General features: G+C 39.2%; 1 protein-coding gene across 2 annotated transcripts; it reads left to right on the forward strand.

The window, feature by feature from the left end:
* Window positions 1–42: 42 nt before the first annotated feature.
* On the forward strand, window positions 43–16,860 carry klhl12 (kelch-like family member 12). Of its 2 annotated transcripts, XM_085394765.1 has the most exons (12): window positions 45–522; window positions 2,443–2,669; window positions 2,844–2,997; window positions 4,145–4,362; window positions 6,761–6,910; window positions 7,026–7,140; window positions 7,226–7,332; window positions 8,640–8,835; window positions 8,957–9,115; window positions 11,273–11,371; window positions 12,643–12,829; window positions 14,747–14,936. In XM_085394765.1, the coding sequence occupies exons 1-12, from the start codon at window positions 465–467 to the stop codon at window positions 14,871–14,873; spliced, it is 1,797 nt and encodes a 598-aa protein (XP_085250891.1). In that variant the 5' UTR covers window positions 45–464; the 3' UTR covers window positions 14,874–14,936. The 2 variants fall into 2 exon arrangements, with proteins under 2 accessions (XP_085250890.1, XP_085250891.1); XM_085394764.1 differs by lacking the exon at window positions 12,643–12,829 and having other exon boundaries at window positions 43–522; window positions 14,747–16,860.
* The last annotated feature ends 384 nt before the right edge of the window (window positions 16,861–17,244 follow it).

Consider the following 17,244-nt stretch of genomic DNA (forward strand, 5'->3'; position numbering starts at 1 on the left):
ACACTCACGTAATGGTCTGTTTACGTCCAATCTGTGGAGTCGCTACTCTGCTGCTGCTACTGTGACCTGCTGCAGTTTAGTCAACGGGATATTATAGCTGGATAAAAATCCCATCGGGATTTAATATGATGCCGTTCCGATATATGTGTCCTCACGGTGCATAGAGTGACCCGGCAGAGGTCGTCATGGAGTAGCTGTAGTTGAGGGGCTTTGCTAAAGGCAGTACGACTGGGAGCAAAGAACTGGGACAGGGAGACTTTGGTGCTACTAACGTTAGCTAGCTGAGCAACTTAGCTAGACGTTTTTACTGCTGCGACAGGTATTATTACAAGTTGTTTTGTGTGTGTGTCGCTCCATGTGTTGTCTTCTTCTGGCCGTCAGCTCACTTTATATTGCTGTGTTTTCGTAGTTGTTATTGTTAGCGTTGGCGTTAGCCGTCAGCTGTCGTTGGCTGCTGCTAGCTAATGTGTAGCTATAGTTATTGCCTCCCAGTGGTGGAAAAAGTATTCCGATCTTTTAACGGTAAGTTGTATTTGCAAGACTGTAGTGGAAAAATATTCCAAAAATGTAAAGTCTGGAAAGAAAAAAACACACATTGCTCTTATTTGACTAGCGTTATTAAATATGGTTTTTTTTTATTCATAGAAATAACTGATCATTTAAGCCTTTCTACAAGAAGTAGAGTGATGAGAAAAGTATTTGCCCCCTTTCTGAGTTATTTTTTTCACTTTTGAAATCTTCAAAGAACTTTTAAAATGAGGCAAATATAATCTGAGGTAATACAAAGGACAGTTTTAAATGATGATTTAATTTATTCATGGCGTAAAGATATCCAAACCTAGCCGGCCCTGTGTGGACAAAAGTAATTGCCCTCTACAACCTTGATAACTTGTTACACCACCCTTGGAAGGATGAACCGCAATGAAGTCTTTGTGATAACTGGGAATGAGTCTTTCACATGTGGAGAAAATCTGTCCCACTCTTCTTTGCAGAATGATTTTAATACAACCACATAAGAAGGTTGTCAAGTATGAGCGACCAGTTTAAGATCATGCCAAAGCATCTTAATCTGGTTTCAGTCCAAAATTTTAGTAGGCTGGTCCAAAATCTTATTTTTTTGAGCCGTTAAGAGGCAGACTTGTTTATGTGTTTCAGATCCTGCTGCGTAACTCATGTTAATTATGCTTGAGCTCCATGGGACAAACTGATGACTTCACATTGTTCTTCAGGATTTTCTGGTAGAGAGCAGAATTCATTGTTCTATGAATTACAGCAAGAAGCCCTAGACCATCACACTACCACCACCGTTTTTCATTGTTGGCATGATGTTCTTTTTGTGAAATGCTGTGTTAGTCTTACATCAGATGTAACAGGACACAAACCTTCCAAAGGTTCAACTTTAGTGTATTTTTAGAGTGTTTATTTATTTATTTATTTCAAAAGTTCTGGGGTTTATTTAGATGTTCTTTGGCAAATGTGAGACATGCCTAAGACCTCCTGGATCAGTCATGGATGGGCTTTTGGCCAGCCTACCAAAATTACTCCACTCTGGTGAATGTTCACCACTGTTCCAAGTTTTCTTCCTTTGTGGTTAGTGGCTCTCACCGTGGTTCACTGGAGTCCCAAAGCCTTAGAAATGGACGTTAGTGACTGTTTTGATCATGTCATAATATGATGGTTTTTGAGGCCTTTTGGCCTACTTTACTTTGTCAGGCAGGTTACTCTTGTAATTTCTTGATTCAGTAGGTGTGGCAGTAATCAGACCAAAGTGTGGCAAGTGAAATTGAACTCAGATTTCCAAAAAATGTGGTTAATTGGAGTTAATTCATGATTTAAAAAGGGTAACAATTCCGTTTTTACACAGGGCCAGGTAGAATTGGATAGCCCCCCCCCCCCTTAATAAATCAAGTAATTGTTTGCAAGAAATAAATCCAGAAGTCAGGCAAATGCAGCACTATAAATACTATAGTGCTTCTATGATAGTCAGTATTTTCTCTCCATTGCTGTCCTATAAGCAGAATAAATTATGCTATTTCTTGTCCTTGTCAAGAACAAACATTGTAGAAATAATACACAATACAAAGTATATATATATTAAGTAAGTATTATGTAATGTAAAAGTTAATATAAAATGGTTTTTTTTTCATGTACATTTTCATTAGCAGTTGGGGTTTTTTGTTTGTTTGTTTTTTATAAAATGTTGTAAAAAGGGTGTAAAATAGTGAATCTGTTATCATTTCCCACAAAGTGTCACAAACTTATCTTGTGAATAGCCAGCAGTTCAACCCAACTGACAAATTACTGACAGACACACACACTGACTAGCTGCATGACTTGCTTGTACAATATATAAAAATGTGTCCTTGTGGCGTGCTTTTATGCTTACTGTGGAATACCTTTCTTCCCAAAGGATGTTTTCAAAATAGACTGTCTTTTTTCCAGATTCATTTAGTAGTTTGAGATCCGTAAGGGATTCTCAAAGCAGCATGGCTCCCAAAGACATCATGACCAATTCCCATGCCAAATCTATCCTCAATGCAATGAACTCACTTCGCAAGAGCAACACACTCTGCGACATCACTCTGAGGGTGGAGAACACTGATTTTCCAGCTCACCGGATTGTCTTGGCTGCCTGCAGTGACTATTTTTGTGCCATGTTCACTAGCGAGGTAATAATGTTTGAAAAATAGATGTCCCAGTTACATTCCTGATGCACTCTTTTATGCTGTTTTTTTTCTTTGTTGGCCTTTCTGGGTGTCTTAAGGTGGTGTTACATTTGCCTAAAATGCAGGATGATTCTCAAAAGTAATCCTTCAAATAAATGTGTTCTTGTGGCTCTGTAGCTTGCAGAAAAGGGAAAATCTTTTGTCGACATTCAGGGGCTCACGGCATCCACTATGGAGATCTTGTTGGACTTTGTCTACACAGAGACTGTGCTTGTCACGGTGGAGAACGTACAAGAGCTGCTCCCTGCAGCGTGTTTGCTACAGCTCAAAGGTAAGTTCAGAGCTGTACCTTGATTTAAAAAGTTTCTAATAATTGTCTCTGGTTTTGACATTGTCTTCAGAAGCTTCTGTGTTTTGAGCTTTTATAACTTTGTTTAACATGTTAATATAACATAATATAATTATGTCTGTTTACCACAGTCTGCTGATACGAATTAGTGTGTATGGGTAAATGTGGCATATTTACAGTGTTCATGTTGATTAAAGTGCAGTGTTATGATTAAAGAATATAAACATAATGATTAAAGAGTTTGCTTAAGCCATCTTTTCTCATGACTGTAACCCCAGATCTTGAAATGTCTTATTCAGTGTCCTCAAAAATAAATTTTACCAGGTATTACAAGGTTTGAATTGTTTCCTCTTGCAGGCAGTAATGTATTAGTTTTAGCATGATTTAGGTCAGTTTATGTGTCTACCCAGTAGAATAAACTGGGTTGTTGTAATGTTGGATTTTGGAGTTTTAGTAAGCAGGCTTGTTGAAATAAGTCACTTTCGCAAACGTTAGTAACTGGGAAATTCATCCAGTTACAGATTTAAATGGATCATCTTTAATTCCCCAGTCCATTCATGCAACAACGTAAGGGCTTAATTTGAACCCCAGTTACGGCAGTGTAATCTATCAGTCATCCAGTGTTGTATTCAGTATTCATACCTTGTATGGCACCTGGAAAAATCCATGCATCCATCCATCTTCTGCCAGGATGAGTGGGCAGGAGAGCCCAGACCTCCCGCTCCCTGGCCGCCTCATCCAGCTCATCTTAGTGGACCCCATATAATCTTATATAAAATAAGATTATATGGGGTAAAACAAAAAAAATGACAGCGAATGTTGCAAAAATATATTTTTGTAGAGTGCATGAGTCTGTTTGTAATATTAATCATATCATCCAGAATTATTATAGTCTGCTGGGAACCGCAGAAAATGTGATGTAATAATTCTTTTTAGGCTTAATCATCAATTTAAAATTCTACTTTCTAATTTGGTTGGTGTGATAGTGAAATGTTTATTAAACAGTGGTACTATTCCATTAAAATGCTTTCTGCGTTTCCAAATTAAGAGAGAATTACATGCTGGTTTTTGAAAGAGTTAAGGCTACAAATGGTGCATGTGTGTACAAACCTATCTCCCTCTTCCCTAGGGGTGAAAAGAGCGTGTTGTGATTTTTTGGAGAGCCAACTCGATCCTTCCAACTGTCTGGGCATTCGAGACTTTGCAGAGACGCACAACTGCCTTGACCTGATGCAGGCCGCTGAGCTCTTCTCCCAGAAGCATTTCTCCGAGGTGGTTCAGCATGAGGAGTTCATGCTGCTGAGCCAGACAGAAGTGGAAAAGCTAATAAAATGTGACGAAATTCAGGTAGGAAAACTGCATGCAGGGAAGCTTGCTTCTCTTTAAAGATCTTTTTAAATGTGCTGTGAATGCTGCTTTGTGTTTTGTTGCTGGATGATGTAAAATTTGTAACTCCAAGCACCTGAAAGTTGCCTGGTAACGTTTTTGTCTGCATGAGAGTTAGCGATATAGTTTTGTATTTGTTTTTAATTCAGTTCCCTTTCAGTTACTTTCCAGAGTGGCTTTATTAGTTTCATTTTAGTTTCTGTAGTTTGAAAATATTTAATTTTAGTTTCCTTGGTTAGTATGAGTTATATGGAGGATATTTATCAGGGGGAAGATTTAGGGAAATCCAAACAGGCATTGACCCTGTGCACGAGAAAATGCTAACTTCCTGGTTTGAGACTGGATGTATGGTTGTACATTTCCGGTAGCTTTACTTTGCGGTCAATCGCTACTGCGAAGATATACTCCAAAATCATGTCCAAAACTCGAAAACGGAAAGATCGCGTTAAGTTACAAAGAGCAGAAGGTGGGAACACTCACCACTGTTGTGTCATAAAAAATCTAATGATCAATTTTGACGTTTAAAGAGTTTAGATCGATCAGTTGTTTACATCACTCAACACAAGCAGAACTGCATTACTGCAGCAGAAGACACATCGTCCACATTCAGAAGCACATCTCTGTATAGTGACTGGTCTTATGATTTAAACAGGCAAATGTTCAGCATTCAAACTACAGGTGAAGAATAGTCAAACCAGATGTTTCCCCGTTATGTTGATATCAGCTAGTCAAGTACACAAACAAACCGTTAACAAACCGTGAAAAAAGCCACACAAAAAATGAATGATTGCTGGTAAGGGTTTCTATACATTAGTATTTACGAAGGGTATGTTGTGACTTACCTTCAAAATTACAGTGGTCCCTCGCTAATAACGCGGTTCACCTTTCACCTCGCTGTTTCACAGATTTTTTTTTAGTGCAAGTTTGCACGTTTTTTTTTACGTCACATTGTGTCCTGCGTCCTGATCGCTGCAGACGATCTCCTCCATGCCGTCTCTCCTGTACAGTACAGAATTGCTGCATCGATCGCTAGCAGTGTGACTCTGAAGTGCAGTACTGGATGTCCACAATATCCACCAAACGTTTTGCACCGTCAAAAAATAAAATTGGCTACTTGATTTCACCTATCGCTGGTTATTTTTAGAACATAACACCCGCGATAAACGAGGGACAGCTGAGAAATATAACATTTGAATCCCTTTTCTCTTTTGCTCTGAGGCGCAGGGGAAAAAATATCGACAAGTCGATGAATATCATTTACAGATATATTGGGTAAATGCCCAAGACATCTATAGAAATGTAAATCGCCGCTTGATTAATTCATTTGCTTAACTTGTTTTGGACCGTAAACAGGGTGTGAATAGGACACCGGAAACAAAGCTCCCCACAGGAGTTTCCGCACCGGAAGTAGCATATGCTAACGTGCACATAGTCAATTGCAGTTCAAACATGACTTTTTGTGAAGGCTGTTGCGTCACAGTTACATAGACATTGTATATCTACAAATGCACTAAAGCCTCATCAGACAGTTTATATAGATTTTACTAAAATAAACTAAAATGAGGACATTTCCACTTTATTTTTATTTTGTTTTTAGTTCATTTTGCAAGTTCACAAAGTTTTATTTCAGTTAAGTGTGATAACTTTAGTCTGCAGTACTACTGAAATAGTTAAATTTCAGTCTAAGATCCCTGAAACAAATAGTTGATTTAATGTAAATTGAGCTTGACTTTCACAGCTTCTATAATATCTGTCAACAATCTAAGCGCCAAAAATGAAAAGCAAGTATAAACCTGCTACAGAATCAGTCTGTGACCTCCCCCCCCAACAACCCAACCACCCAAGTTCCAGTCAGTGTTGTGGATTGACCTGACAATGAAATTGCAGAGAAGTGAATCTGATTTAAGTTTGGCTTTGTGCTCAGGAAATTCCTGTTTCCCAACCACATACCCCGCTTTGTGAAAACATAGTTATTATCACATGATGATTTATAGATCACAAGTTCTGTCAAATTGTCTTTCCTGTCATATTTGTTGTTTTTAAAATAAAACCAGACCATACATGTAAATCGTAGTCACGCATAATTTGCCTTCAGTTAAAGTTTTCTGTCATCTTTGAGGATTTGAAGTTTATTTTAGCAGACTGCGCTGTTTCACCTTTGTACATTTTGTCTTTGCAGTTGCAGAAGTCTCTTGAATTGTTGCCACTAGTCTTGCCACAAGTAATTATATTTATTGAAAAAAAGCTTGCATCAAAAATCAGTCTTGTGCAATAGTTCAATTGCAGCTGTTAGCAAATCCTTCAGTGTTGTGTAGATTTACTATCAGGTGTTATTACTGTATATGTTGTTGGTATGCAGGTGGACTCGGAGGAGCCTGTATTCGAGGCCGTGTTAAATTGGGTCAAACACAACCGCAAAGAGCGGGAGCCCTACCTGCCAGACATGCTGGAGTTTGTTCGGATGCCGCTGCTGACCCCCCGCTACATTACAGATGTCATTGATACTGAGGTGAGCCAGGCGACGCTTTGTGGGTTGTTGTGTAATCACATGCCAAGCCTCCTATGAAAGATTTTTCTGTCAAGTTTTATCACACCGTAATTAAGCAAGTTTTTACTCGTCTTAGCCTCTCATTCGGTGTAGCCTGCCATGTCGAGACCTTGTTGATGAAGCCAAGAAATTCCACTTAAGACCGGAGCTGAGGAGTGAGATGCAAGGCCCACGCACACAAGCCAGATTAGGTAGGAATCCAGTTTTCAACTGCACTTTAGCTAAATACTTGTCTTGTAGACAGAAGCTTTGTAAAATACGTTACTTTCTTTTAAGGTGCCAAAGAAGTCCTGCTGGTTATCGGTGGGTTTGGCAGCCAGCAGTCACCAATAGACATAGTTGAAAAATATGATCCCAAAACTCAAGAGTGGACCTTTCTGCCTGTAAGTATTAATTTGATGCATGTATTTGGCTGTTGAACCAGGGGTGTCAAACATGCAGTGCAAAGTGTGAACGTGTTATTGAACTCATAAATTGCTTCCAATTTGTCAATGAAATGCAAGGTTTTTCATGATGCCCACATTACACAAGAAATGGACAGAAAATTAAATGTGAAGTTGTTTGAATCATGAACACATGAAATCCTCTTCAGAAACGAAAACTGTACAGCTTTGATCTGTAAAGTGAAATATTGTATCACTTAAATCACTTTAAGCATATTTGCACTGCACAAGACAAAATGTGGATTGCACAACACTGGACATTATATTCTTCATTTCCAGTTAATACTTGTACAGCTGCTGTTATTGTGTATATATTTATTTATATTTCTTCATACATTCTTATATAGTTCTATACTGTGTATTGTGTATTTTGTTGTACAGTTATTTTATTTTCAACTTTAATTTATATATTTTATCTTATTCTTTCCCAGTTAAATTTACCCTTCATTCTAATTTGTGTTGTACAGTTATTTCATTTTTAACCTTAATTTATATTTTATTCCGTCCTAGTTAAATTTACCCTTTTTAATTTTTCATATTTATTTCCTATCTTATTCATAGCCTTTTCCTTTTTGTTTTCTTTAGGTCATGAGCAGTTGTCCAAGCATTTCACTACATATCGTACTGTGTATGACTGTGTACGTGACAAATAAAATTTGAATTTGAATTTGAAATAGATGTTTATTAAGACGTCTCATGCTTTTCAGCACCTGTTTTGTAAATCGATAACTTAATAAAGAATAAAAAATAACCTTTAAAATTAAAATGACTTCTACAGAATACAGTATTTTCTAATGGCTGGTAAATTTGTGAGGGTGTAGGGTGTTAAGGGTTGTCTTTTACTCAGGCTTCTGCTTTCAGCTTTCTTATATCTCAAAATGGCAAAAGTTGTTCTAAAAGCAAGTTTGAACACCTCTTTTTTGCAGTTATTGTGAAGAATTATCTAAATTTACTTTAATTATAGTGATAACAAGTATAGTGAAAAGCAGCTCGGCTTAAAGAGTTTCCTGTCTTTCCCCAAACATGGGATTTTGAAAAGCTTTTTCCCTGGAAGATAGATTTCTACTATCATCTTTGCTTTGAAAAGAATTCTAATAGATTTCAGTTCACGTGTCTTTTGCTCTGCCTCTGGTTCATGTCTGCAGAGTTGATTTCTTTTTAGTTATAATGCAATGCCCACTGTAGATTAAATTAGACTGTATGTGGCCCATGAACTCAAATGAGTTTGACACTTGTGTCTTAAACAGAATATTGCACGGAAAAGGCGTTACGTGGCCACCGTTTCTTTGCACGATCGAGTCTATGTGATCGGGGGCTATGACGGCCGGTCGCGGCTCAGCTCCGTGGAGTGCCTGGACTACACAGCGGATGAGGACGGTGTTTGGTACACCGTCGCAACCATGAATGTTCGGCGAGGCCTTGCTGGAGCTACAACACTTGGAGGTCAGAGACATTCTATGCTCAGTGAGCTTAGTCCCTTCTCTGAAATCGCCTGTGATTTTCTTTGTCCATCTCCATTTTTCATGTTTAATGAGAGAGCTGTGTTGTTATTGGCTCTTGACAGATATGATCTATGTTGCTGGTGGCTTCGATGGCAGTCGGCGTCATACCAGCATGGAGCGATATGATCCAAACATCGACCAGTGGAGCATGCTGGGTGATATGCAGACAGCTAGAGAAGGAGCTGGTTTGGTGGTGGCCAGCGGGCTTATATACTGTCTAGGTATGGAGGCAAAAATACACAGTCATCAAAATTTGATTATCACATGGGCCCAGATATTAACCTGAAAACCAGCATAGACTGTATATAAAAGGTAGACATAGACCTATAACCCTTGACTGTTTCATCCGTCAACATCTGGATGTTTTCATATCGTAATGATTTATGAAAATCATCACGAAAATCAGCGTGGTCATTGATTTCAGTGACTGCATTAGGGTGCAAACACTGGGGGCTACAGGCAAAGCACAGATTTGTTTTTCATTTGTTCAGCTTTTGCTCCAATGCACAGTCATGTGTTTCTGACATCTAATGAGCCTTCAAACTCTCATATCTGATACTTAAAACATGGTTTTCTTGATTGTATTTTATCATTATGTGAAGTAGGGAACCTTTCACAAAGCAGTTCCTGGTTTATATTTGTTGTGTTTTGCCTTTTCCCTTTTTTTTTTCTTTAAAATCTTCTTAAACAATCAGTACGTTTCATTTTCAAATTTGCAAAATGCAAGGGGCACCCTATGCTCAGATTACCCCTTAAGCAGAAGTTTTCCATGTTGTGATGACTGAGTACAAAAAAGTAGTCACTATGACTGAAAATGCACACGTCAAACTATTATGGCTAGTGCTGTGTGACTGAGGATGGAGTTTTTGTTGTTGGTTTTGTACAGTTAATTCTTCTTTTTCATCCATTTACTTTGTTCTGATTTTTATTTTCATTGACTGGAAAATTTAGCAAGCCTGTATAGGTGGAACAGCAAAGTTGGAAATGCTGGGTGTTGATTTGCACTGAAGCTACAGGTCACCAGTGTGTAGCTCTGCATATTTGATTTAGGTTTTCACATCAGATGCCCTTCCTGACGCAACCCTCCCAGAGGTTTGTCTCTCCTCTTGGTCTCAGCTAAAGTCATAACACCTACATTTCATCGATCTTTTTGACTCTAGCGAAGATGGTATTCTAAGAAACGAACACACGTTGTATTCTTTAAGACTTGAAACTAGCAATTGAGACCATAAACTCATCAAGAAAGGGTAGGCTGGGGTCAGAGATCACTTGAGCAGTAGACATTTGAAGCAAATCATGAAGCAACTACCATTTTATACATACAGTATGTGATTATAAGACTAATTCTCACCCTCCTTTCCTTTTATTTATAACAATGAAAGCATGAAGTAAAACCATTTTAACATAGTCAGTTGTTCTGAAACACTCTACCATCAGTTTCGTGGAAGCTGTCTTCATTTTCTCCAGCAATAACCATTTCACAGGCATGTCTTTTAGAGCTCCTTGTCGTTTATGACAGTAGTAATTCTTGGCTGTTCACCTAAAGAGTTTATCCAAAGTTGGTTTCCCTCAGAAGATGTCAGGAGGCAGTTTGTACTCAGTCATTGGACTCCTCTCAAAAACTCCTACAGGATAAATTACTTTGATAGCTGACTAACTCTGACAGACACATTAAGGCTGCAAGCAACCCACAATGCAATGAGAACTCCATGTTTTCCAGTGCAGGCAAATATAAAAACTGAGTTATCATTTCGTCTTTGTTTCGTGTCAGAAAAACTATGTTAATGCGTCTTTTTTTCTGGCTGGTTTTTCGGTTAATCATGTGGTTCATAACTTTTTAGAAATTAGGGAAAGTAGGCATAGCCATAACGTTAGCGTTTTGGTTAAGATTTCTTTAGAAAACGGCTTATATTCTCCTTCTGACCTCAAAGGTAATCTCTGCTTTAGCTCATAAAATAAACCAAAAAGATTTTTTACGTCATATACAAGGTGCACGTAGCTTCTGGGTCTGAAAAGTGAAACCTGTCCCTGATTCCCTTTAGAAAGAAATTAGATTTTACCGTAGTGAATGGAAAAACAGACCTCAGCTTTCCTGATGTGTGCCCTCAGTCAGTCTTTATGTTTGCATGTGCATGCAAAGCATAATGTTTGTTAGGATGACATAGCAGAAGGCGCTTTTAAGTGGGCCTGTCAAGTTGGTACAAAATGAGCGTTTTAAAAAGTTAAGATGGCGAGTGTCAAAACGCTCAGCTTGAGTCTTCACAATAAAGAATTTACAAGCCAGTAGGAGACATCACAGTCTTTAGTTAGAACTCTGTTGAACAGCAGCATAAACAAGCTCATCATGATTAGTTTTCTGACCATCCATTTCTTGACAGGTGGCTATGATGGGCTAAACATCCTGAATTCGGTGGAGCGGTATGACCCACACACAGGCCACTGGACTAGTGTCACACCCATGGCCACCAAACGGTCAGGTAGGTAATAAAACATCAGGGATGCGCCAATCAATCTTTTTTCCAGTTTGGATACATTACCGATGGCTTGGTTTTGACTTTCTGCTGACATCGAGTACCAATCCACTGCAAGTTATTGTCTCCTAATTTCAGCTGCTCCCTTGTTTTGGGTTCCCACAGTAGATCATCTTCCTCCATCTCACCTATTCCTAGCATCCTCCTCTGTCACACCAACCCTCTGCATGTCCTCCTTCACTACACCCATTAACCCCCTCTGTGGGCTTTTTTTCCTCTTGCTTGGCAGCTCCATATTCAACATCCTTTGTCATGTGTATCTATTATCCTTTCTCTGCACATGCCCATGGATTGGTATTTATTTAAAAATAAAACATAAACAGGGACCATGTTATTTTCCTCATTTGTAAAATTATTTATTTAATATTTCTAAAAGCTTCCAATCAAATGTTAATCTAAACTTAAAGACAGTGAAAGTGATTGAGCAAGAGATGCTGGTTTTGAAAGGTTTTTTTTGTGTTTCAGTCATGTTAACAGACTTGACCACAGTGTGCTGCTGACTACAAAAAAAAAAACGGCAAAAATTTGAAGTTGCAAGTTCAGGCAGCACGGTGGCACGGTGGTTAGCACTGTTGCCGCACAGCAAGAAGGTCCTGAGTTCAATTCCACCATCAGGCCGGGGTCTTTCTGTGTGGAGTTTGCATGTTCTCCCCGTGTTTGCGTGGGTTCTCTCCGGGTACTCTGGCTTCCTCCCACCGTCCAAAGACATGCAACTTGTGGGGATAGGTTAATTGGATAATCCAAATTGCCACTAGGTGTGAATGTGCGAGTGAATGTGAGTGTGAACGGTTGTCTGTCCCTATGTGTTAGCCCTGCGACAGACTGGCGACCTGTCCAGGGTGTACCCTGCCTCTCGCCCAATGACAGCTGGGATAGGCTCCAGCGCCCCCCGCGACCCTGAAAAGGACAAGCGGAAGCGAATGGATGGATGGATGGATGGATGGATGGAAGTTCAGGCATATAACAAGAAGCTGTTGGAGTGGGAAGCACGCATCTCCTCCAGACAGCTGACCTTTTGCTGTTTCCTTGATGCTTTGTTAGCTCTCCCATTCACACTGCTGCTGATGCATGGTGTAGTAAACACAGAACATCAAACATAAAATGGGCCACTGTCACAGATACTCAGTACAACTTTTTGAGCTATGGTCACACTGATATCCGATCCAAATTCCTGCGAGCTGTGCTGCTGTCTGTTGACGCCTTCCTGCTGTTTCCAGGGGCCGGTGTGGCTTTGCTCAATGACCACATTTATGTAGTGGGAGGGTTTGATGGCGTTTCACACCTTGACTCCGTCGAAGTCTACAACATCAGAACAGACTACTGGACCACTGTAGCCAGTATGACGACTCCTCGGTGTTATGTAGGAGCCACCGTTCTCCGAGGGCGACTCTACGCCATCGCCGGGTAAGAAAGAGTTCCATTGCTGTGGCAATAGTCCTAAAGGGGTTTTACTTAATACAGCGCTCACATATGATATGAATATTGGTAGGCTTTTGGGTTATTGTGCCTTCTTTCCATGTAGACTATGAAGTGAAACCAGTTTCAATACATTATCGTTATTCTCATAGTATAAATGCTTTCTGAAGGAATGGTCTGTCAAGTCTACTGACTGCTTTTTGTCCCAGTGATAACACGAGGAATCCCTTCACGCTGTGTGGAGAAACACAAGTAGAGAATGTAGCACTAAAAAAACAACTTTTGAGCACTCAGGCTTCGACTGAGCCTCAGAATGTATTTTTACAGAGATTATGGGTTTTGTTCCTGATTTTACTCAGCATAGAGCAGCTGGTGTACAGAAAGAATGTCCCATAGCTCCTTGCATACAGTGCGCACATTAATAGTAAAGAATAGATCACATATGTATTTTCAGCAAGTCTGCACACAGACATGAGAATTTTAATGATTGCATAAAGGAAATGTTTTTTTAACATGAATGCATAATGTAATCCCACCATATTCCATTTATCTTGGGTCAGACCCCAGTTTATTATAGTTACTGAAACAATACCACATCCTTAGAAAAATAATTACAATTAAAACATGCTTTAGTTTTAGTATATTTGTTCAAAAATGTAAGCACAACAAACATTAGGAGGACATTATGTTTACTCAAACTGGAGTGCCCACATGGTTGTGAGCCATGTGTTCGTATTGTAATACAGGTTCTGACCTTCTTGAGTCATGCTCATGACAAATAGTCCCAGAACAGAAAAACTAAACTGACACTTAAACTAAACATATTCAAACCGTAAAAGCTCAACTTAAAACAAGCACGTCGACTCTGGAAACGTTGTGAAAGTAAACTGAACTGAAAAGAAAACGGTAAAGCTGAGCAAAAATGTGAACTAATACAAACTGAGGTTGAGATCACATTAGCGGGTTCAGCCTGGTCATTAATTTCAGAGACTGCAGTGGAGATGCAAACACTGGAAGCTACGGGCAAAGCACACAGATTTGTTTATTTTTTCATTTGTTCATTTTTTTCTGCAATGCACAGTCGTGTTTCATAGTATATTAACAGTAGTTTCTTGACATCTAATTAACCTTCAAACTCGCTCATCTGATACTTATAAACATTGTTTCCTTGATTGTATTTTCTCAAGATAAAAAACTTTTTACCAAAGCAGTCCCTGCTTTGTCTTTGTGTTTTGCCTTTTCCTTTTTTTCTTCCCTTCTAGCATTTCAGTGTAATTAAAATCTTCTTCTTAAACATTCAGTGCATTTCATTTTCAGAATTCCCCAAAGTGACAAAGCAAAGGCATCTGTAAGTGGTTTAAATTCAGAGCAACTTGGAAACAACTGGGGGCTCTAACAGGACAATGAGCCCAAACCCTAACATCATACAACATATATTTGAGCCTCCATGTATACTTTTAGCCCTGTAAGGACCCTGACTAGAGAAATTAAAAAACACTTGTGCACCCAAATCTTGTTATTATAGTCATTAAAGATGTATGCTATACAAAAATGCCACCCTGATAAAGAACCAATAACCAAAATCATTAAAAGTCCCAAATTACCACAACATTCATGCGCACAATGAGTGCATGCAATCTTTTGACTTTAACTGTACATTAGTGATATTTGAGCAGCAGTTACTACTGTGTTTTCATATTTGTTCTTCATGGTACTAATGTACGCAGACAGCTGTAGACACAACGTGTTTCAGGGTTGAAGGTGAATTGTCTGATTTAACTTAGAATCGGTACAGCATTCTGCAGCAAGCTTGTCAGACAGTAGTAATGTGATCTTGTTCAGTGGCTTCACTCAGCTCTGTTTCCTGCTGTGTTTCAAACTCTCAGTTCCTCTCCATTTCTCCAGATATGACGGGAACTCTCTCCTCAGCAGTATCGAATGTTACGACCCAGTTATCGACTCTTGGGAAGTTGTTACCTCGATGGCGACCCAGCGGTGTGACGCGGGCGTTTGTGTTCTACGAGAAAAGTGACGTTTGCCAAGAACCACAAGAGGAAAAGCAAGCGGGAGGGCAGGCTGCTAAACTGCGCTTAAATGCCTCTAAAACACAGCCGCAAAGGGAGATGTCTGTTCACCAGTATTCAAATAGATACCCTCAAAAGATTATGAAGCGCAGCAGTTTGGGCCGCCTCCTCCAAAGGACGGTTAACCCTCCACGACTCGGACCGTGCTACAGAGATTCAGCTTCACCGTGGTAGACTTACCTCAAAAGAGGCCTCCAAGGAGCCCATCAGGACATGCATGACTCTCTTCTGTGGTACTTGTGTCTGTCGTTACCTGTGAGATTATTTTTTCATTTTGTCTTCAAAGTGCAATATATTTCTACTCATGATGAGAAAACAAAATACAATGGAGCAGATTCAGGCTCCAGTTGCTGCTATATGCCTTATGACATTGGCCTACATCAAGCGGTGAGCATCCATGTTGCCTCCCATTTGACTTTGATGATCGTTGCCCTACATTAGCTTGTTATCGGGTGAACTCATTTGGCATTTGCAACGTCGTTAATGAGTCAGTAATTCAACCCCTACCCATAAACAGTGCTTTTTAATTAAAATAACTTTAATATGTTTCATACATATTCTCTCTCTCTCTCAGAAGATATATTTAGAGATGTTTTTGTTTTAGAAAATGACTGATTTGTACCCATTGGTTCTTGATTCATTTGTTCCTCGATTTGGCAACTTTGAAAATTCAAGTATGAGGTGCTTGTGATTTATTTTTCTTTCCTCAGAGTATAGATTTGGATGTAAATGTATGATACACTCCTAACATCACTGTTGCCTGGGAAGTAAATAAACACATTGAGAACCAGTTAAGATTATCTGTGATACATCTGAACCCCCTGTTGACAGGGAAGACAATTTGCTGAGGAAGGTTCATGACTTAATGCGAGCCACATTGAAATCTTCTAAATCAGCGGTCCCCAACCTTTTTTGCGCCACGGACCGGTTTATGTCCGACAATATTTTCACGGACCGACATTTAAGGTGTTGCGGATAAATACAACAAAATAAAACCAGCACTGGTACCAAAAAAAAATTTATTCATAACACATGGGAAAAGACCCAAGGAAACCAGGTTAACGATAAAAACGTTAAAAAAATAATGATAAAAACCCTGAAAACCATGAATATCACACCCGAGCCTCAACTCTTGCAGTCCGGTACCAAACAACTCACGGACCGGTACCAGTACCCCAACCGTCCGTGGCCCGGGGGTTGGGGCCCGCTGTTCTAAATACTGAGAAGAGTATTTGCTTCCTTCATTACCTTTAGAAGAGGATACATTGGACCGTTCTTTATAAAAGGAAAAGCGATAATGCTGTTCCACAGCTCATAAAAGTGCACCATCTGTCATTGTTCAAAAAAATCAGTGATTTTTTTTATACCCCACTATCACATGTAAAGCTTAACAGAGATTCACGGGCATAGAAACAGATTTGGTAAATGCACTGGTTCTTATATATAGCGCTTTTCTACTCAAAGTGCTTCACAAAACTCGTTCATTCACCCAATCACTTTTTAGTGATTTTTAGACAGTTTTTAGTGCTGTCTAACTAACATTCATACACACAGTCACACTCCAATAAATGCATCGGAGAGCAACCTGGGGTTAGTACCTTCCCAAGGATATTTGACATGCAGACTGGAGCAGCCTAGGATCAAACCACCAACCTTCCGGTTAGTAGGTGACTTGCTTTACCTCCTGAGCTACAGCCACCCCAGATTTAAAACCTATCAACTGACAGGTGGCACAGATCACATAAATATTAATTAGGAATGCTTTTTCCATTTCACTTCAGACATATTTTAAACTTTCAAACCCCTTAAAGCCACAGGTGAGCTGTGAAATTATCATATTATGACTCAATGTCTTAAATTTTTGCCTTACACAAAGAACATAAAATATATATTTAAAAAATGAATGTGGAATATTTAAATGATCATGAAAGTTGAATAAAATTCTATTTGCACTAGTTCTGTTTTTGCTCTATTGTTGCCTTTGCAATCATTGATTATTCCAACTTAAGTCACAGAAAGCTTTAATAACAACTGGATCATCTCTCTAGCAGGAAGAGAAAATAATGTGCGGACAGGATGAGCAAAAAATCTCAATGTGACAAACATTTCATTTCACTTTCAGGCTCTTTATTCATCTGTCTTTAAAAAAGAAGTTACTTTTCTAGTTAGGTGATGTTTTTCACCTATGGTTCTCTGTTATGTCTTGTGTGGAACAGCACAGTGAACCTATGTCAACGATCTCTGCCTTCATTTCATTAAGACACCTAGTGTAACTGAAATCACTGCACAGCACGCTTTTCCAACTCCTTATAAAATCTC

Source organism: Rhamphochromis longiceps, linkage group LG20, assembly GCF_057381845.1.
Source record: "Rhamphochromis longiceps isolate RC_006_pf linkage group LG20, R_longiceps_female_GT1.1, whole genome shotgun sequence".
Taxonomy (NCBI): domain Eukaryota; kingdom Metazoa; phylum Chordata; class Actinopteri; order Cichliformes; family Cichlidae; genus Rhamphochromis; species Rhamphochromis longiceps.